Source organism: Haemaphysalis longicornis, unplaced genomic scaffold (genome assembly GCF_048455015.1).
Source record: "Haemaphysalis longicornis isolate Haplotype H1 unplaced genomic scaffold, Haemaphysalis longicornis Haplotype H1 scaffold_7, whole genome shotgun sequence".
Taxonomy (NCBI): Eukaryota; Metazoa; Arthropoda; class Arachnida; order Ixodida; family Ixodidae; genus Haemaphysalis; species Haemaphysalis longicornis.
The window spans coordinates 136,266,105-136,288,622 of NW_027526422.1; the positions used below are offsets into that span (position 1 = coordinate 136,266,105).

General features: G+C 46.9%; 1 protein-coding gene across 1 annotated transcript; it reads right to left on the reverse strand.

Annotated features, from left to right (window-relative positions):
- Positions 1-6,713: 6,713 nt before the first annotated feature.
- LOC144147036 (uncharacterized) lies at positions 6,714-8,796 on the reverse strand. The gene is made up of 3 exons (XM_077679064.1): positions 8,661-8,796; positions 7,210-7,915; positions 6,714-6,835 (listed from the first exon to the last, which is right to left on the reverse strand). Coding segments are annotated over exons 1-3 (711 nt in total). The 5' UTR covers positions 8,664-8,796; the 3' UTR covers positions 6,714-6,833.
- Positions 8,797-22,518: the final 13,722 nt, after the last annotated feature.

Below are 22,518 nucleotides of genomic sequence, written 5' to 3' on the forward strand. Positions count from 1 at the left end.
GACGTTTAGCCAAAATAACCTCTTCCGCAAGCTGATTCTTAAGGTTGTACTTAAGAAACCTTTCCAAATTGCGTTACCGGCCTCTTGCTGCGCCTCGCTATGTAATGACACCCTGGTCCTGCATCTAGCAAGACCATCACGCCGCGCCAGCGTCCATCGGACAATGAGTTTCATGAGGGATGACTGACATTCCCTTCCGGACCTTGCAATCACCTCGCTAGTATTACTATAGGTAGAGCTTGTTGTCTTCATGGTATATGTTCTGTGAGGCTTGATCTTGGACTTGTTGGTGTCGGTACATACTCGAACGACGGCCGCTTTAATCTTATAGAGGACCAAGGCAAAGAAATTCAACGTAGAGAATCAATAAAGCGTGGAAGTCAATCACCGTAGGACGTGCTATTCATGGGGGGGGGCGTGATAAAAAGGCGTGATAAAAAGGCCGTCCAGCTTTAGTACAAGAGCCTATACACCGGTAGATAACTGACCATCTTACGAGCAAAGGACGCACCAACCAGAATCTTTACAATCACAACTGAGCCAACAGCTCCAGCAAAACGGTCCTATTAGCTAGTTGTAGCCTTACCCTTGACGCAGGCCCAGCAACCATCATGATAAATTCGCAGGAAGGACCCAGGAAGCTCACGCTATGCAGGGTGGCGCCAATTACCCGCCCTATGCTAGGAACCATAAACTTCTGACAGGAACATCGAACTTTTCTGGGCACCGGCCGATTCCTCCCTGAAGGGAAACGAATTGGCTTGCATCAAGTCCCACGGCTGTGAAAACGAGGCCACGGAGGAGAACACCGAGCTCACACAATTAGAAATGAGCCAGGCATCACGTAAGACTACACTCAACCGCATGACGCTCATGCTACCACATTTACAGGTGGCGAAAGCGCAAGAAACAGTCAAACCACTCCAAACTAACACGCTTGCTTGCGCAGTCAATCAAAATCCACTTGCTGAATTTATGAAAGTATGAAGCCTAATGTAAATTTACACACAACTGCGAGCATACAGACACATCATCGTGCAATGCTTGGAAAAAAAACACACTACACGTCCACCCCCTTTACATCCCTTCTAGTAGTTGGAAAAGTTGTTGTGCAGTCCCCATTTCTCCGAGGAGACGTGCTATTCGAGAATCCGGAGTTGGAGCGAAACTCGGGCAATGACGAGCTCTGGGAATTCATCCTGACCTTATGGTAACATTTAAGGCGAAAGTAAAGCGTTTTCAAAATGCGGGTCATGCGACTAGGTTATAATTGTAGCCACGGAAGCGGCCATGGCAGCACGCGCAAGCGAGGCGTGGCTTAGGCGTGCAAGATATTTCAGAGCGTTCTTTTGCTCCACAGATGCACCTGCGACTACTGGAGCAAAGCACGTATCAAACGGCTTCAGTGTATTATGCTTTTACTGTCCTGATGCGTAATTCATTACGAAATATCATTTTATTTTCCAAGTTGATATGGGTTATCTTCCCGAATTTTCTCTTCTTGCTACCGTAGTGTATTAGGTGGCAGTACAGCCGGTAAAAGGCTTGTCTATAACAAAGCGTTCGTACTCTCAGCCCTATCCTGCCCCGCCGGAGCGGGATTTGAATAAAACTACTGCGGAAGTCTGAAGTCTTAGCCCTTTGCTTTTGCCTCCGACATGTTTGGAACGAGTATGTCTCGGCAGTTTTTGGATGTAGCTGGTTGAAGTTGAAATCGCTGTTATAGACAAGCCTTTTACCGGCTGTACAAATAATCACGGGACAATGGCAGACGGCAAAAAATAAAAGCGGGGATGGAATTACGCCACTTTCAAAAGTTGCTAGATCAAAACCCTTCGCGCTCTTGTTTAAAACTCTACTTTGTGTACGCAACAACGCATTTCTTGGCACCTGTTGTGCTTCATCGTCGTGTCAAGAAGCCGTGCATGAGTGTTCAGTACTCCCTTCAAATGCAACCCATTACTACTGGTAAGTTCATTGATTTATTGACTGACTGGGGGATTTAATGCGTCTAAGCTACACCGGGGCTCTGAGGCGCGTCGTAGGTGAGGACCAGCTGGGGATCTTTAATTTGCGCCCACATTTCGATACAGGAGCGTTCTCGCTTTTTGCCGCCCCACGTGGTCATTTTGTATTTTTGTTTTCGGAATCTAATGCTTGAAAACTATAATAATTTGCCCGAACGGCTGAGGAGTTTTGTAAAATTACCGCGGCGACTAGAGGCGGTATGTTCTGGAGATGTGTTTCCGTTTAGTATACCATTTTGTGGCATTTTGTTTTTGTTTACTTCTTACTTTCTACCTCACTCTCTCTCTCTCTCTCTCTTGCTCACTCTTTCTTTCTCTGTCTGCGCAATACTTTCGCACAAAGCACCAATTGCTGCGCAAAAAATCACTCGTGCAGTTTCCTTTATTTCAAATTTGAATTGAATCTCTTCATTTCCATCAAAATGCTATCCCCCTCTCCTGCGCTCTCACGTCTCCGCCATTATTGTGCTCCAGTGTTACGCGGTTATTTTTCATTACTGTTAACTACTTTCTTTATCAATAATGGTATACCCTCACCCCCATTTCATAACTATCAGAACTGTGGCCCTGAGCCTACGCTCTTTTTCCCCGCGCAAGGTATCAGACCGAATTTCACCCTATATGATCAGGTTGACCGCTCCCTGTTTTCCATTCATTATGAAACCAGTCCCTCTACTTCGCTGTTTTTTTGCTTTGATCGACGCTCTTTACGAGACAACGGTGTTCGTGAATAGCACCACACAAAAAGGTAAGCAGCAATTGTTTTGTAATATTAGTTAAGTAGCTATATTTGTCATGCTTCAGCAAGAGAGGCAACACATGCATATACTCATCCAAAACAACCGGGAAGACTGCACGAAATTACAATGACTCCATAAAATTACAACAGATATCTTTACACAGCGGCATCAAATGGAACAAAAAGCCGATGAAGCTGCCCGTAAAGGCCTTCATCACCGGAAATACTGCAAGGTATCCTTTACGAAAATAGAAACTTCTGTAATGGCTTGCCACTTTGTGGTAGTTGAAAGACACTGTTTATAGAGTTACTCGGCGAATTCCCATTGCGTTTTGCGCACAGTAGCCCCAGAAACAAAGTCAAGACTCCTTATACAGCCCCCTCGTAAACTGGCAACTGTATATCCCCGCCTACGAGTAAACTGTGCTTGCACAAACAGTTACCTAATTCCTTTTGCTGTTATGCCAAACTGTAAGGTGATAGGCGCTTTTGTGTTCAAACAGCTGAACACATTTTATTAGATAGTGGGGTCTACAAAGCTCAAAGTCGACACTTTTGTGAAGACGTCAAACGGCTGGAACGAAGACCAACCAATCTGAAGATTGTTTTACGGCCATGGACTTGTTCCTCCAAACAGGGCCAAGCTCTGACGAGATTTGTTCTCTGATTTGGATGTGGCCTAATGTCAAAATTTTAATTCATATGGCCCAAGATAAAAGCAAAAACGAATGCGTGATAAACTGTGGCGCTAAGTCTTTGACAGTTTTTATCTTTCCGGCCAGCTCTTTCCTGTGCAGGATCCACATCCTGATAAAGGATGTAATGTATTATGAATGATCCACATGATCTTTCATCTTAAAGGACCATCTGTATTTCGTCCTTGCAATGCAAGAGTCCAGAGCGAATGCTCAATGGACGCCTTTACTTCGTTCTACACTAGTAGGGTCTGCTGCACGTAAACCAGTACAGCTCAAAGCAAGGCCACAGTAGAACCTCAGCGCTGCGCTCTCTGCGCCCGCGCCTTCAGTCTTGGTGTGAGGAAGGATCATTGGCCCTCCTTATATCTTTGGGTTTTAAGCAAGGGGGCATTTGATTCCATCTGGCACCCGTATTTGCTACACTTGTTGCGAACACACGGGTGCCCTTCGAACATGTATAGCTTGCTCCAGTCCTTCGTACATCACAGGGTAGTTCACAACAATGGTAATGCTAGGTGCGTGTGGGCACAAACCGTGAGAGGCAACCCTTAAGGCTAGACGATCAGTCCCCTCCGGTAGAGTATTGGTATCCACAACCTACTCTGTCTTCCTGTATTGCCGGATGTGCAGCTGGTAGCTTACGCTGATGACATGGTCGTTGTAGTCAAGGGTAAGACGCGGCGGGCGATCGAGCATCTTTCCATTGACACCCTTGAGTGAGTGATAAAATGGACACGCACGTCTAAGTTGCAACTCAACCCCACCAACACTACTTGCTTCCTGATTTCTAGAGGAGAGCGGGGAGCGCAGGGGAAACCGAGAGGCACTTGACATTTGTGGCCCACGCGAATCACCTGTGTGGCCGAATTGAAAAATGTATACTGCACTCAGCATTTGCGAGGTTGCACTCGTTTTTAGACCGAAACCACCTCCGTATCCTCTACCCCCGCATTATTCTGCCGGTCATCACTTATGCAACCTCGGCATGGGGGTGACCGGCCGCATCATTTGCTTAAATCGAGGATTTACTCCCTCATGCGCTCTCCGCTTTTTGAGTCCCCGGGCTTTACACTACCACCCGTACCGCAGCGCTGGAAGTGTTGCCCATCCATCGTTAAGTAGCACTTGAAACAGGACGACAGCAGAGAAGATAACACGACGGCGCTTATTTGCAACTTTTTTTATTACGCACAGACACAAATATATACTCAGAATGAACACATGCACAGGTCAACCCTTAGATAGTGCGGTTTGATAAACACAGCATTACAATGGTTATAGGATTACGATTTGAGAAACACAAGATTACTATGTTCACATAAAAAAAAACACACAAAACACATAAATTAATACATTTGATCAGAAAATAAATTCCTTTTTATGTAATGCCACCGACGCGTCGCTGACACACTTTTCATCGTTATTTCTGATATAAAAAGCTTCAATTATCTCTCGTGTCAATTGGTGATTGTGCCGCCACAACGCGCTGGAGTTCTCAAACAGTGGACAACATTGCACTTGATTCTTATCTGTGTGGATCGCGCAATACCGAGTGATGTGTGCATGAGGGTTGTTCTTGAGTCTCCTCTGGTGCTCTATGAGTGGAACATTTATACACCTGCATGACTGGCCAATATATGAAACGATAATTGCAATGAGTACACAATTCCCGTGTTTCACGGAACAAATGGCAAAGCATGCTTAACATTGCAGCAGCTGTCAGACTTCTGCCCTGACAACTTTCTCACTGACAAGTGTTGGCCTATTCACTTCCTTTGTCCATACGTTTGGACAATAAAACCCGCCTTTTCAATTTCTTTCACCTTAAACCGTCTGTTGATTGGCCCAATACACGTGTTTCTGCCACTGAGGTGGACCACCCTCTGACTGCCCGTGCTGCCATCCTGCTCTTCGTTTGGGAATTCCGCACAACAGAATTGACTCTCAAACGGCTTCACGACTCTTTACAACCCCAGGGTTACACGTGCACGCGGACGGTTACTTTACTATGAATTCTTCTGGTGCCGTATTTGTCGTTTTCAGCGCTCCGGACGTTATAGTAACAGCCGAACGCTTGCAGATTAGTCCTTCCACACGCTCCTATTATGCAGAAGCAATTACTCTACATCGTCTATTCCTTTCCTTTCAAAATAACGCGCCCTTGAGTTTTGGAGGAGAAACCATTAAACGTATGCAAAATGGCTTCAGGAGTGCTGCAACTTAGCAATAAAAACAGGTGAATCTTCTTGGCAGCATAAGCAAGCTCTGTTTGAATACTTCTGCCGGATCATTTTTCTTGCTAAGCGTGAAGATACTCGCGAAGTGAGGAAGCTCTTCATTGTCTTGCCATGAAATTCCCACACACTTTGCAAAAGGCTGGTCACATCTTCATCTTCCCATTAATGAAGTATCTTGTACCCGCAGGAGGGGGGGGGAAATGTCCCACGGATTCTAAGCGGTGGCTATTTAGTTGAGAAACGAAGTGGTAAATAGAGCAGCAAAGAACAAAAATAACCACTTTCACTCAGTCCGGTGGGAGGCAGGAGTGTGGAAGATGTTTCGAATCTCTCAGTTTGATTTCCTTCACTTCTTTTTATCTTGTCGTCGACGTCTGGGCACAGATCTTTCGCCGCTCTATTAACTGCCATCTGAACAGTAGATAAGAAAGCTCGGAAAAGGAACAAAAAAAACTCTCGAAAACTCACGAAACAATCCGAAGAGTCACGCTAGGAGAGCACTGCCAATTTAAAAATGCATTTGGCTCACTTTAATCTAGGCCAAAACGCAATGGCTCAATTGCTATACAAAAACACCATCCTCTTACACGTCCCCCGGGTTTCATCTGACCTATTTCGTTGCAACCTCTCATCAAAAAAAGATTGCCGATTTTTTGTAGGCCACCACAGTTTTTTCTGGTTTAGTTCCGGTCGGTGGATTTGACTCCTTTCGGCCAAACGTCCTCATATATTTCACCTAAATAACCTTTTCGGAGTAATGCTTGAACTTCAAACAATCGCATTCCCCCATTCACAAATTCCGACGGTACAAATCTATAGGCCCAAAGTGGTCTCTTGAGGCCCTACCAGATTTTGGACTTCGCCTCTTTTTAACAATTCTAACAATTGCTGCTGCACTTATGGTATCCTTGCAATCTCCAAGCATGCAGTATATCTATTTATGACAGCCAACATCCCCTTTGTTCATGCATCTTAACTAAGAAAAACAGTGCACGAGACAATTCAACCTTAAAATCTTTTATTTTTGCCGCTTTCGCAAGTAGCGTTAGCTCTCGCGGGGAGAATGCTCTACGTAAATGCTTGAAACATCCTAGTTTTTGCAGACGATTGTGGTCGCACTTGAGAAAAGAATTTCTGAAAAAGAGAAGGAGAATTCAGCATTAGTGCTTGCGGAACATCTATGATGCCCCTTGGTTATATCAGAAGGCGCTATTAATGAATTCTTGAAAGGATGTTGAACTTGATGCGTTCGCACGTTATGTTCTGGCTGCGATATTGGGTCAAGTGCACTCGCCGCCTACAACATTTCATAGCGTGAAATGAAACTACCCCTATTTCGACTCGAGCTCTTTGATGGCATTTAGTGATCGCAGGACTAAACCTGTCGGCAAAAATATTTTAATTTATTATGGCATGTGTGATTCCTACTGAGTGAATGCACATTTACTATCCGTACTCCACCTTTGCCACTATAAAAAAGCCAAGCAATGGATGTAAGAGATACTCACACTTCTTCTTGCGGAGGAGGGTGGTGTAGTCGAAGGGAGAGCCAAGGCCGTAGCCGTAGTTCAGGCCGTAAGAGCCGAGGCCGTGGCCGAAACCGTAGTGGCCGACGCCATAGCCGAGGTGGCCAACACCATAGCCATAGACTGGGGCGGCGTGGGCGACACCGTAGGCGCCAACGACTGGGGCGGCGTGGGCGAAACCGTAGGAGCCGACGACTGGGGCGGCGTGGGCAACGGTGGCCACAGCTGGAGCGTGGTGGACGGCGGTGGTGGTGGTGACAGCTGGGGCAGCAGCCACGACAGACGCAGGGCGGACGACGCTGGTGACGGCGGGAACGGCTGGGTAGCCAGCGGCATAGGCGGCGACTGGGGCAGCGTGAGCGATGGGATAGCTTGCAACTGGAGCAGCAGCGTAGGTGGCCACAGCTGGCGCGTGGTGGACGGCGGTCACGGCTGGAGCAGCGGTGTAGGTGGACACAGTCTTGGAGACTGCTGGAGTGGCGACTGGGTAGCCGACCGCTGGGGCGTAGCCGTAGCCTAGGCCGAGACCAGAGTAACCGACGCCGTGGGCCAGTCCGTAGTGGGACAGGCCATAACCGGCGTAGCCGAGGCCGCCGTAACCAAGGCCGTGGCCGAGGCCGTAGCCAGGGAATCCGGTGTAGCCAGCGAGGGCGCTGGTGGCCAGGGCAAGGAGAATGCAGGCACGGATCTGTAACGCGAAATACCAGGCAAGTCGATTAATGCCGCATTTTAACAAAAAAACTGACACTTCTATGTTTACCTCCTCATATACAATTTTATAATGAAGACTAACAAAATGTAATGGAAATATTAACAGGAATTCGCAACTTAAAGAAAACAAATTGGCTGTGCGCTAGTTGGTTCCCGACCAACGAACCGATAACCGCGAGGGAAGTTGACATAGGCTGTTAAGAGAAAACTAAAATGAGGAGCGCTCGTTTTGTGTGAATTTTCAGTTGTAGTCAACGTCAACGTTTCGCGGCGTTATGTTTCGCTCAGGGCGCACAGCGGTATTTTTTAATCGGCATGCCTACGGAGGCAATTATGCGCGGCCATTTTACCTTGTCATTGGAACAGTTAGCTCTTCCTGAATTTTCTATCACTTAAGTTGACCAGCACTGAAGGCAAGTGTTGATCGGCCGCTAGGAAAAAGAATGATTTTCCACAGTCATGTCACCGCCACTGAAAATAAATTGCCCTCTTTCTTTCCTCGTGGTATGATTAAGTCAGCACTACAGTCTCCTACAAAGCAAGCCTTGGTTCTAAGAATGGAGTGGGCTCTCTAAAGAACGTTCTCGCTACAAACTATCCCACAAGTTGCGTTATAAAGTTGTGTAAATGTTATCTTCCGATTGCGTCGCTAGAGCAGCTAGCATCTTTCCGAACATTCGTGATATCGAGGTTTCTAAGAATATGCTCAAAGTTGTTCTTACCATGGTCTCTTTCAGCTGCTGTTGGTTGAAGTGCTGATTTCTTTGCTGTTCGAGCTGCTTTTTATACAAAACGGTTTGTATGTGGCCCTACGGAGAGTGTAGAGTTATGCAAGAAAGGAGAAAAAGCGATGAGAGAAAGAATTCGACCTTCAGAAGAAACAACAAGGACGTGGGGCTGCAGTGATGGGACCACTCTGTACTCCACCTGCATAGAAATGAGGAAACAAGAACCGGTGGCTTTACAGTGTGAATAAAGAAATAGAGGCCTCACCCTTAGCTTAACGCGTATCTTAGTGTACCCTTGTCCCTAGCCGTGCTTCATTTTATTGTACATTTTTCATTCTACTCTATAAATTATAAATTCATTCGGTTATTACGCTTCATCCCCGAAATAAAAACGGGAAGAACATTGAAATAGGCTTGAGACGTCTATAAAAGTTTGTGTTTGCACATGCTGGTCGGCATGTCTTAAAATTAAGTAATTCATTACACTTATCCAGAGCAATTTGCAGAATGAGTCGGTTTCAGACGCGATCGTAAATGAGCGCACGACGCAATCAAATTGCCCCAGCTTAGGTAACAAATTAAATACTATTTAATGTGTGTTCAAACGGTTGGCGCTTACTATGCATAAATGTGTGGAGAAAAAAATAGTCCCTCCGGTTTGGAACAACTTCTAGATGTAGGCGCAGACCTGCATATTTCATGCATCCACAAAATAATATAAGCTTTTAAGGAAATGCAGAAGAGTTTGTGGAAGGGTGCTATGGTGAATTGCATAACTTAAACAGAGCTAATAAAGGCCAGGGTGAAGCGTAACATACATACTTAACTCTGTTACTTTTTATTACTTTTAATTTTGTCCAGTCGTAGAACAGTAACAAGGAAAGTGCGCATCACTTTACGGTAAGCTAAAAATGTTTCTGATTTAGGCGGTCTCACGAAATGTTCTTGGCTGCTACTAAAGCATATTAGTGGCACAGAAAAAAATCTTCCCATTGACATTTACCGACACTACGTGCATATCTTCGTCTATAAGAAGTTATAATTTGGGGGTTTTCTTCACGGTAAATAGGGTGGTTGAGGCACAGGAACCGCATGAGTATTTAGATATGCCTTGTAGGTGTTGCCAGAATTACTGACGGGAGCACCGAAAAAATTCACAATTTCACTGGCCACACAGAGGCTACGCATACCCACACAGCCAGTCCCCCTTTCCCGCCCCCCCCAAAAAAAACAAAAAAAAAAAACGAAAAGCTTGCTTGGTGTATCTGAGGAGTCAGGAACCTCCAGGCAGACATCGTCACTTGCGCACAGGACACCTGCGTAATTACGTGACTACTTTCTTTTCAGCCGGTAACCACACATGCGCATTGAATGAAACCGCCGCCTTGTTATAAAATCGAGCTTTGTAGGCTTTTGGTAGCGCCATCTATACGCAGAAAAAATACCAAAAAATGCCGAGTGCATGTACCGGCCTGGAGGATTGGCCAGGAATCTAATGCATCAGCTGTATTCAACTGTAAATTAGTAACTTAGACATTTAAATTAATACAGCGTATATAATCGCAAGAGAGAATTGGTACAAAATTTGCGTGTTGAGATTGAAATTAAAGAATCAGTATTTTGAACAAAAAAAAAGTTATACCATCTTCCAACGTTGGAACACTGAGGGGATGCAAAGCCGGGGAGTAGTAGCGTGTTAATCGGTTGTTAGAGTAAACACACGTGTAGTAGCGTATTAAATGTCTTATTTATTTATCGAGTAGTGGGGAACCTTTTGCGGCGTCTCGTTCTCGTTTCGATCAAAGACCGTTCTCGTTCTCGTTTCGACTTGGCGACCAAAGAACATCCGGTCGCCAAGAGGAGGCGATTGATCAACAAGCGCACCGCGATGCCAGGCGAGAAGGGAATCGCCCAGAAGAACAACCAGGAGAAGAAGTAGTGAAGGCCTTCAATGGCGAGGGAGCGCTCGAGGAAGTTTCTGCGGAGGTGGACGATGAAGAATAGGCTCCGGAGAGCGAAGTTTGCCGGGCGAACGCAGCGCCAGCCCCGGCAGAACCGCGCAACTCTGGGTCGGTCCCGCCGCGCCGGCCGCCTTCAGCGCCCGTTAACGCAACTTTGCAAAAACGTGTGTCATATCGTTTTTTGCGTGTTTATCTACTACACACCATTACAAAGGCATGCAGAAATGCTATATAGTAGGGGGAACCCTTCAAATAAAATGGGGCGCTGACAAAATGCGGTCGCCTGGCTTCCGAGCCGTAGCTTAATACAACTGGGAAGCGTGTCTTTAATGATGTGAATTCTCCCGCGGATTCTTCTTCTCTTTTTTTTTCGCAGATACGAAACGCGGTTACTGAATCTTGAAAAGCCCATACGAAGCGAGCGGATTACATGCTGCCGGGGAGTCCGGACAGCAGGACGCTGGTAGGCAGGCGATGAATGCACATAAGTGCGCATTAAATTTGGTAACAAAGAGGGCCCCCAACACAGTTATAGCGTCGTATATAATAATAACCCAGCGATTGTACTCTGTTTCATCTAATATTTTATGAACTTATATCGCCACATTAAATACATACAACCACACATAGGGCAGACGCTTATAGGCGTGAACGTTACAAAATGTTTCGCGAGCAATTGGATAGCGTGAAGTCCCCGCGTATTCTTGGAAAAGAAACAATGAAGTGTTTGTCAAAGCCACTGAAACGCAAAGAAAAACAGAGCTAAGACGGGCCGCAATAGAAGTTGGAAATACATGAACGCAGGACGAAACTTTCGCGTTTGGGGAGGAGCAAAGGAGGAAAATATTTATTTATCCCATCCGTTTTTATTGTGGTCACCCTGTACCAGTGAAGGGAGTCCCCAAGGAACTAAATATGTCTCCCGTGACTTTTGCTGCGAGGGTGTTAACCGTATTAAAAGCGCTACTATTTCTTCCTAACCGAGGTCTCATTCCGGATCCGTTGGCGTGGAGAGCAAAAAATACCCGCTTATGAATATCCCGTAATTTATTCCTACACGCCTATTAGATGTTCTGCTTACCCCTCCGTCTCCACCCCCCCCCCCACCCCATCCCCGCACAATGGAATTTCCTGTGATAGCCTTCTCGTGAAGAGTTTCTGTTTTCTGGGGGTGTTTGTATACAGCTGGCGTACTGGCCTACACCTGGAAGCCTGCAAGTTTCTTGGCGGAGCGGGCACTTATTAACGTCCTCACTTTCGCTATACACAAACAAATGGTCATTTCGTACTGTTACACAATTGGAGCATCACATTAGGATCAAAGACTCATATGTCGCAAGTGCACTCACATGGATGGAATACCCCGCGCAAGAACTCCACGCAACGTCTGATATATTTGTAGAAAAAGGCTCCTCTTTTGTGGAATAAAAAATATAAATTACGTTTTTTTTTTAAAGCGAAACATGCTGATCTTGAGAAAGTTTTGCCCGCAGGCAGGCTGTACAAGCGTTTCTCTTCTGGGCATCACGCCTATGTGGCCTTTATATGCCTTCTAATACGCGAGTTAAACCGAATAAATCCTCCTTAATTCACCTGCACTATGTCGCAGGATTACTGTTCAACCTCTTACTTCGTTTAAAACTCAAAAAGGGCAACTAATATGTTTCATCCGCGCTGCAAAAAGAGGAGCGCCCCCCAGCCAGAAATGTACCGGGTAGCGGGGACCGACCCAGTGTTGCGCATATCTGCCGAAGGGGGCGCTGGGTGTAGCAGGTTCCATGTCGCCCTCTGGGTGCTGTCCAGCGCCCATACGACGACTGAAGTGGACACTGAACAAATAAAGCACTTTTACACTTTACTTCGAGTTTTATTTGGTCTTATGCTGACGAGCACCAAAAATATGCTCAGGGTAAATCGTTCTCACTGATTTTAAGCGCGCTCGTCGACTTTAGCTAAGTGACACAAACACAGCTCTGCTGCGATATCTATAAAGGCACCGTTGTGCAATATGCCTTTGATTTTTTTAGTGCCTGGAAGCATGGCAACAGCTACAGATATCACCTGCACTGAGTACCACTGCGTGATTTGCTTGTCGCTGCATTCATGTGTTCGGCCTCATGCTTCACCATTGCTTTCATTGCGCTGGTAATAAAGGCAGAGTGGCTACTAAAAGCGCTTATGGCTGGAACCAAATTAAGCCTCTTAATAGCCCCGACATGGCTCCAATGACGTCCCTCAAGCGTGTAAACAACGCCGATACCAAGAAAGAAAACGAATTGGCCGCGTATCTCTTCCTTTCTTCGCAAATGTCGAGAAATGACGGTACCATTTCGTCGATATTTGACAAGTAAATACTTCCGTTAGTTTTCCCGCTCACTTTGCATGCTTTTCTCCTTCCTTCGCCCTCCTCCCAGACACTCTAGAGGCTTTTTCGAGGGAATTTAAATGTACCGCCTTCCACTGGTAAAGGCCGGGTGCTTCTATGCCAGCGCTGTCGTACGGCGGAGAAGCGCATGAATCCAGGCACGCTGCTTCAACATTTATAGAACCACGTTTCCCTACACCATGTGCGTTCCAAGCGGTTAGTAGAACCTATAGTAGGAGCCTCCCGTAACTGTTGCCGTTTGATTTCTTAAAAGACCGCCAGAAGCTATAGTTGCCCGGCCGACAGCAAGTGACAGAGTGAATGCAGTGGATCTAGTATTTCATCTGCCACGGTAAAATCGGACAGACATGAATTTCTTATAAAGGAACACTGAAAATACCACTTATGGATTTATTTTTTCCCTAATGTTTGCGTACTGTATTGTTCTTGTTCAACAATGGTGACAAATGAACATTGCCGCCGGACTTAAACGTTTAGATTGGGGTCTAGGTAAATAAAACTATTGCGCAGTTACTGCTTCACTTTGGCCGGTGGCTCAGTCACAGACAGACAGACAGACACACGACCAAAAGTTCTGCGTTTAAGCAGTCCAAGAAAGACCATCGTCTCTAAGACTCTTGGACAGAGTTTCTATTTCATGGGCGTAGAGAATTCGGCTGGTGTCGCTATAATGCTGTGGCCACCAATTATAAGTATTGGGTGCTCCAGTTGACTTCATCCGAAAAGGATTTCAGATCTGCAGAAAGCTACAATGAAAGTGTCTCAGGTTCCCTTTAAGTGACCGCCTCTCCAAAAACATGCGTTCAGGAAGAAAAAGCACAATTGGATTTTAAAACCCCACTAAAACCGACGGCCTCGCAGGAGGTGACATTGCGAAGGTCAGCCAGCCGCACCAGAGGCATTAGAGGTCGGCCGAGTAGGTGATTCGGCAGGCGTTGCGACAATATCAGCCGGAGTTCTGATTTGTCAATTAAACGGCGAAAACCAAAGAAGGCATGTGTGGCTCGGGAGTTTCCTGTTTTCTTAAAAGGCTGGCTCTCTAGACCTACCAAGAACTGTGCTACCGCAGTTATCCCTTTACGGCCCAGCCCACACAAACGTGTGGGTCAACAAATTCGTTTACTAAGTGGCACCTGTTTCGGTTTCGGTTTCAGAGCGCTGGGTAGTCACTGCGAACGCTTCAGAGACTTTATTGGTTTCGGTTGTTCACTCATTTCGCCACCAGAGGGCGAGAAATCGCACATTAAAAACGGCGCCTTAGCCGGCGCGATCACGCTAGCCGCCTTCACGATGAAAGCTGGTATTTCTTCGTCCTATTCTCGTATTTTCTGAATAACAAGCGTAAGATGCGATTTTCAGGACTTGGGAAAACACGATCAGCTAAAAAACACACCCGTACCCTTCGTGTGCGTACCGTCATCACGCTTGAAAAATGCACCCACACATATGTGTGGGCTGGGCTTTCGTCGTCACGAAAATTTTGCTGGGCGGCACACGGTTGCGGGCTGGTGCACTGCAGCGCTAGCGATAAATAATTTGTTCTTGCTTTCTTGGCGTCTCATTTATTTGCGGTATTGTTCTGATTCATTGGAAATGTTTTCTTGCGCCTTAACCTTCAACTCGTTGCGTAATTACTTGTGATAATAGTATTAATATAATTATTAATTATGTTAATTAAAACTTCATTATTATTTATTTTCAGAAAATCCTATTTATAATATAAATACTCCTGAAAGCAATATACAACTTTTAAATAATACGTAAAAATGTAGTTTTTCTGCGCCTGATGCCGTTTTTAAGGTATTCTTACTACCCGCAGATCATACAAATAGAAGCCCAGCCCACACATATGTGTGGGTTTGTTTTCTGTGTGAAATACTCTGGGTTTTCCATTTTAACTTGTCGAAGCATCAATGGGAAGGGGTAAATACACAAAATTTAATTACTTCTGGCCATTCTTCCTAAAATCTTTCTGTTGGGCAGGAAAGGGTTAAGGGAGAGGAATAGTAGCTGCTATAAATATGGTAAAATGATGCGAGCCATACGAGCGAGTTAGTTCAACAGGCAGAGTGGCATCACTACGCGCAACGACTTTCTTATCACTCTTAATCTGGCTCCATATAAGTTCCAGTTAAAAAGGGTGATCCACATATTTTATGTGGGTCCGAACGAAAAATAATTGAAACAGGACATATAGGTGGATCTTATCTGGAACCGTCCACGGATTTTCTTTGCGTTTCTGGTTTTTATGTGGAACCGAATAAATAAAGTCATGGCCTGTCGGCGGCTCCAGTTACGGTTCCACTTATGTTCCAGTGAACTATTGTGGAGAGGGCGTTTGTATATTTTTAACTCGTGTATTGTTCCACTTAACTCCTGCACTGCAGTGAAATATACACTGTTTCATGCATCAACTAGAACGTTATCCCCATATATATTTGGTGTCTCTTGGCCGAGGATGCACCTGCGCGTTCAAAATACACGCGCAAAAAGCATATAAAATTTAATAAACTTCGTCGACATCTAAACTGCCTTGCAGTGCTGCCCTTCTATAAGGCAGCTAAGACGTATTATTAATGATGTACTTTGACAGAAAATGAAATCCCACTTCTTTGCCAACGCCGTACAAAGAATTACAATTGTCGAGAGGAAAAGAAAAGAAAAGAAAAGAAGAACTTCCAGGAACCCAGTGTTCTGCGGCACCCAAACCGCTTTGGGTAACATCGTATTTTGCTAATTTGAGGCCTGCAGTACAAAATCACTAGTGACTTCAATTTGAGAAGGACTAAACGTCTTCCGTTTCCCCCTCTGCCGTTCGGGCGAAGCCATAACTGCTAGAGTTCTGAAGATAACGTGGTGCTTTTGTGAGCACCTTCATTACGAAATACTTGTTGATGCTATTACATCTACTGCATTTAATTTACAAAGCGTCGCGAAAACGGCAGTTTTTGTTCAACGCTCAGTTGTCACCTCGCTGTGGTACGCGCACAATTTTGGGGGCTTCATAGGATAGTATAAATGCTTACAGGCTGCGGCGAAATTGCTGCTTAGTCCATGTTACTTGTTACTTAGTCCATGTCGTCTTGTGTTCACTGCAAACAACAACGCAGGGAAGCTGTCATCAAAATTTTAGGATCACATATCGCACGCGCTCACGGCCCGCGGCAAGAAACAACTTTAGCCCCACTAATATGTTTAATTGGCTAGTATGTGAGATGTATACTGTTCCAGCCTCAGCACCACATACACGTCCGCCTGGAGGCACATTCTCATTTTCTCAAGCAAATAAAAGCGATCAACGATGCCGAGTTTGTGATGTCTTCCGCGGTCTGCCCAGTGACCACGGCGGGCATCACCCAAGCCACGGAGGAAGAAAAAGTTGGCCGAAACCATTACGACATCACCGCCACTTCAGTGCGGCATGCAGTGGGCATGCGTCGGCAGCGGCAAGACAGAGCCGTTTGCGTTGACGCATGGTATAGTGGGACTTCAACGGGTACAACGACGATGACTGAAAAACCGGACTGCGTCAAAACTTCTAACGACACCAGCTCCCCTATATCTCAGCGCGTACTCCGCTAGTTTTACGTTCTTCCGCATGCAGCGCCTGTAGTGGCGTTCTACCGCGGTTTTCTCGATTGCTCCCGTTATGCGCGTGGGAGAAAATGTCGGTCACACTGGCGGGAACCGTTACCAGTTTGGTTGTGGAGTGAAAGTGCGGATTTCGTCATATCCTCGGGCTGTATTTACGATTTGACGAAGTGTAGTTTTGCCAGGCGGTGCTGAAAATGTCAGTGCTGCTTATTTATGCTCTTGTAACGGTTGTTGTTCAGTGACATGTTCCTCACTCCATCCGATAAACATACCGAACCGCTGCCCGTTGTCGTGTGCGAGAAACGTTTGCTGCCGTAATTCACCTACGCTTGCGTGTTCTTGAATCGGAGTCGGCTTGACATTTCTGACGGCGTACGTTAGACAGTGCTATTTAGAAATTTGCTGGTGTGCGCCTTTCTTGAGTCTGCCTGTCCCTTTACGGTGTGGTGTTGCGTAGTTGTATATTAACGGTTGCCGTACCTGTCGGCGGTACTGAATGTTCTCGGGTTAGTTGCTCGCTGTCGTCTCGCGTGCACACTCTGAAGAACATTCAAGCAAGTTTGTGAGAGCGTCTGTCCTTGGGCTTAGGGGTATCTTTTAAAAATTCGTGTTAATTGCGGCGTTGTTTTGTGTTGGTTTGCTGAGTAGCATTAATTTACTGTGCTAATCAGACCGGGAATGTTCGACCTTGCCCGTCGCTAGCACGAAACGCGAAACGTAGAATGGTAGAATGCGTAGAGAGAGAGAGAGAGAGAGAGAGAGAGAGAGAGAGAGAGAGAGAGAGAGAGAGAGATGGTGGTTCGGGTGAAAAGGAAATGAAGGGCACTGGGGATTTTATTGAGCCCATCTGGGGGCTCACCTGCATACAACCCAGTGCGGGTGGGGGGGGGGGGGGGGGGTGGGAGGAAGAGGGGGATGAAAGATTAGAGAGGAGAAAGGGGTGATAAAAGAGATAGGTAAGCTAGAAAAAGAAAAGCGTGGACCCTCTACATAAAGATAAGCGAAGCAGCAGCAATGGCGAGGACAGCAGACTGGCGTCTATACGCCTCGAGCGCGGCCTGTAGGGGCGCCACTGAAATCCCCCTAGCGGCCCGTTTCGAAAGCAGCCGCGGGAGTTCGCGTCCCGCTCCCCAGTGTCGCCGCGGCTTTTGCGGCACGTTCACGACCGAGATTTGCCGTTTGCGGGCGTTTGAAATCCATGTTTATGTGGAGAAGTCATTCTGTTCGCAAATGAGGTGTGTTTAGGAGAGTGTAAGTGTATCTGACGCGATCTAAGTGTGGTATATTCCGTCTGTATAAGCGCCAGGTGTGTGTCACAGGTCAGCGTCGCGCAACCGGCGTATGATGGATACGATTGTAGTTACACTGACCTGAATTTGCTAACAGTTTCTCCGTAACCACCGGTTCCTCAGATGTTCATTCTACGGCTATACACTACGATTTAAATCGGTTTTGTGCGCTTACATAATCAGCGGAGCACTCATACCTGACAGCACGCCAGTTACGTTTGCCGATATACCTCAGATATTGATCACCACCATTTACAAGCCGGTGTGTGTTAATTTCGGGAATATTCAACAAAAGCACGATGGACCATGCATAATTATACTCGGGGATCAGCACACGACAGAGTCGTCTTGTCGTGAGGTGAGCGCCCGCAAACATTCATCTGCTACATATATCCTCTCCGAGCAGCGCGGAGACGGGCTTTGAATATAATCCACGTCCGCGACTAAATGCTTATTCGAAATATCCTCATATGGCACAGGGAGCGTGCAGAATGAAGCAGAAACTGAAATCAGAGGACCTTATCACATACCACACTCTTTTAACGACACCTTTCATTGCTTGTTGAACAGCCTACCCTGTATACTTCCAAAAATGAGTCCGCCGTACGATCAGCTCATCGTCGCAGTATAAAAACAAGGAAAGTGAACGCGAGATTTGTGTGTGTGATTGCTAAAACGTAGTTGCTTGATTCCGCTCCGCATTTGTACACAGCGTCCCCCCCCCCCCCCAATGTCTCGCGAAATAGCAGTGCATTTCGCGAATAGTTGGTCTAGTGAACCCTACCTGGCTTAAGTTTAGACAAACGTCTTTAGGATGTCAGAAGCTGCACCTGTTTTTTTTTTTTTCATTTCCGTTAGAGCTATTATGTTTCTTAATTCCGCACTTGCACAGCATTTATTTTTCCGTGGTTTCATTAACTTGCCTTGGTTCTTGCTATATGGCGTGTGTGACCACATTTTTAACGACGCACAGGCTTGGAATATACTTAACCTTTTTCGCATGGTTTATATTCTTATAAAAGGCACCAGTTATTGTCCGGGATTGGGTAATCACATCCCCGAAACATATTTTTCTGCGACGTATATATTCGAAACGAAGCCGCATTCGTTGTCCACGCTGCAAAATGAAGCCAACCGCTCATTTTGCAAGTATCAGGTCTAAACGAGGCGGCAGTGGAATTCATTTGTGCCTGATGTTTTGGAGGTGACAGGGGTGACATGTTGCTACCGTCGCTGACACCCGGAAGAGCGGCGACGAAGCGCGCAGAACCGCGTCCGCGGGTAGCTCTTGCAGGCGATCCCGTACTCTACGAAGACGCAGTTGCTTTTTAAAAGACCTAAACGTACTCTTTGTCTAAAGACGTCACCATAACAAGTTTTTTTTAGGGCGCAGAAAGGCGAAAAGAAGCGAAACAGAACTAAAACACTGCACGAGCCCCTATCAGCCACGCAGCGCAAATCCCGTCAACGCCGCGGAGAAACAGCGGCAGGCGGCGCAGCATAGGCGCTTGCTGAGTCCAGCGGCCTCAAGGTAGAGGCCGCTGGAGGAAGACGTCACGGCGGGTGCGGTCAGGGCCCGTCGGGAAAAGCAGGTCCTCAAGGCGCTGGTGGGGTAGCCCAAGACGTCGCAGCAAAGTCTGCAGCACTCCTTGCTGTGATGCAAACTCTGGGCACGAGCATAACAGGTGCTCCAGCGTCTGGGGCTCCGGACAGCGAGCACAGGGGGAGGAGGCGCAGCCGCCTTGACGGTGCAGTCGCGCTGCCACGTCACAGCAGTTGAGGCGCAGCCGGAGCAGCAGGCTGCTGGCGTCCCTGCTCAGACGCCCCGGGAGGACCCGAGGGACCTGCACAGAGGAGAGCATGAGAGGTAGGTTGCGCTATAGGCCTCCTGCGCTGCCCAGGGGGCGCTGCGCAAGCCGCTTCCGGGAAGTACTTCCGGATAGTACAAAGCTGCGGGGGTCTCATAGGATCCCGTGTTGACAGAAGCAAAATGAGCTCGATGCTCCCGATTGTTTTGCGACATGGTCACCAGCCCATCCCCGACGAGTCCGATCTCTTCCGGCGATCAACTTGGCATTAGGGAAAAAAGCTTTGCAGCGCTAAATACGTTTACAGCGCCGATGAAAGTGCCGGGACGGCGACGGCGCACTACCACTCGCAGCAGGTACACCGATCGATGGTCGTATAAAGTGAAATTTGAAGTGAAACTCCTAGTTTAAACTAATACTCTAGGTGACAAGGACTTTTCAACAACAGCCGATCAAAAAAGAAGAGTTGCGCAATCGGCGATGATCGCGCTATAAAAACCCAGCGAGTCCGGCGGACCGCTGGCTCGCCTGCTGCGGTGCGCCGCTCTTTTGCGTACCTGCACACTATGCGTGCACTTTCGTTAAACAGTGCTCGTTTGCGTCGCCGTTACGAATACATGGTGCAGCGTTAGCTTGCCGTTTTGTTGCGTGTCTCAGTGACAAAATGCAGCGAGCGTCAGAAGCGTGAAATCTGTTTTGCGATTACGAAATTAGTGGCGGTAAAACAAGGTGGTCCGGCGAACTGAGAGGCCGCTCGCTTGTCTTGTTTGCTCTCACTTTACGTAATTACGCTCTTGCATCATATACTCCCAGTTCGCACTTAATAGGCTGGAATGAGGATCAGCAACGTTTTGAAGTGTAGGGCCGAGTTGCATGCAGCCGACATGGCGGAGGGCTGAACGGCAAATCGGGTGAGAGGGGCAGGGGGCTTTGAATGCAAAGAAAAAATAAAAAAATTTGCCAATTGCCAACAATATTTGACAACATTCTGGCGAAGTGTGAAGATGGGGGACAATTCAACTGGAAGCGACCAATTCTCTTTTTTTGTCTCTTGTTAGCGACGACCCCTGCACTAGAAGATAACCAATAGTCAGTGATGATCGTATGTAAATATTCGGGGCCGCGCGCCGTGTATGCAGCTTTCTTATGCTCTGCAAATATAGAAGAACACATCTCTGCAGGCAGCGGGCGTGCGATTCGGTGCTTGTTTTGCGTCATTTAGAAGCGCTTAATTTGTTTATTTGATGCTATTGCCTCACCTACTCTCTAGTATGCATGTACCCTGCCGTTCGTAAATCGTGCGGCGTAAAACGTTACGCAAGAATCATTTAGTTTGCGAAAATACAAAACAAAATTTCCACGCGTTTTCAAAGCGGTTCCAGGCCAGCAATGTCAGCTGAGTCGGCTGCGCAATTCTTGCGTTCGCTTGCATGCTCCCACTGAAGCAACCGTTTGCAGTTACCAGCAGCGTTCCATGTTTATGCTACTCGTGAATTTTCCTTTGTCCACCACACCCAAGCATAAAGAACGGTAATGGTCGTCAGGAAGTTATACTGGCGAAACGGTCCCACGCCGCGACGACCGCGAGAGCTCACTCAAAAGAAAGCCGATAAATCGGCTTGTTTTAAGGTATATTACTTTTTTAGCCTGTGCAACTACTTTAAGGGCTGTTTCATACAGTATGCAGTCTTTTAAACGCGCCACAAAGCGATTAAACTAAGTGCAACAAACTTTCACTCTGGCTTGTAATTGAAAACACATTGAAGGCGGCGAGGGCCGTCTGCTTTACTACTACGAAGAGGCTTCGGCCAGCAGCGGTGCTGCATGTCGCCAAAAACACCAGCGCAGGGGCAATACTCCGCCTAAAGTAATATGCGTTCAAGGCGCTCGCGGCCGCACTGCTTTCGTTTATCTGTGCTGTGTGTGGTGTGGTTGTTCTATATTTCTTCAAATGCCTCTGATCAATTCAGATGCTCTATTTACACTAGTCAACTTTAGCTTGCTCACTGACGTGTTGAGAAATGGAAGGGACAGTGGTTGTTTTAGCAGAAGCGTAAAACAAAACGTTCCTTTTGTGGAGGGGAAGAAAGGTGGAAATATGCAGAAAGTGTGGTACCGCTTCTATGCTAACCTGAGTGGTAACCTACTCAGAATAATTGCTCATAATGCTCACGTGATTACTATTAGAAGTTTTAAGATTACAAAGTGCGTTCAAAATAACCCATTCCTATTTTATATCGTCAATGCCAGTGGCAGCCGGAAAGTCGGAATATTTTGAGAAAAAAAATCCCGCCATCTCCACGAAGTGAATGTTCATGACATGGGCGAAGCTGAAATGCTTATTGATGAAACCGTGAAACATTGTTATAGGTCTTCTTGACGGCGCGCACCATCTGAATGAGAGAAGGACATAAGGCGCGGTCGCAGCCATGCTTCAGTCTCGGTTTGTAGCGCAGTGGGAATTGCGCCACGTACCTCCCGCCGCGGCCAGAGTCGTGGGATCGAAACCGGGCGCCGCTGCGTCAAGACCACCACTCCTCGTTCGCAAAGCTTGAGGCTTCCCACCGCTCCGTTGACAAGCCCGTCGACGAAGTCGATGTTTGTAGTGATTATGTAGGGCTTGTTTGGAACGATGAGAATCTCCATGGGTAAGTTGGCGAATTCGGTGTGTGACATTTTAGCCACCTTGGCCGTCGCCTTCTGCAGAGCGTCTTGTGTCGCGTACCCCCGGTACGTGTCTTCAGCTCCCAGCAGTCGACAAACGACAACCTCTTCTTCTTCCTCTCCTCCTTGTTGGGTAGCAACGAACGCGTT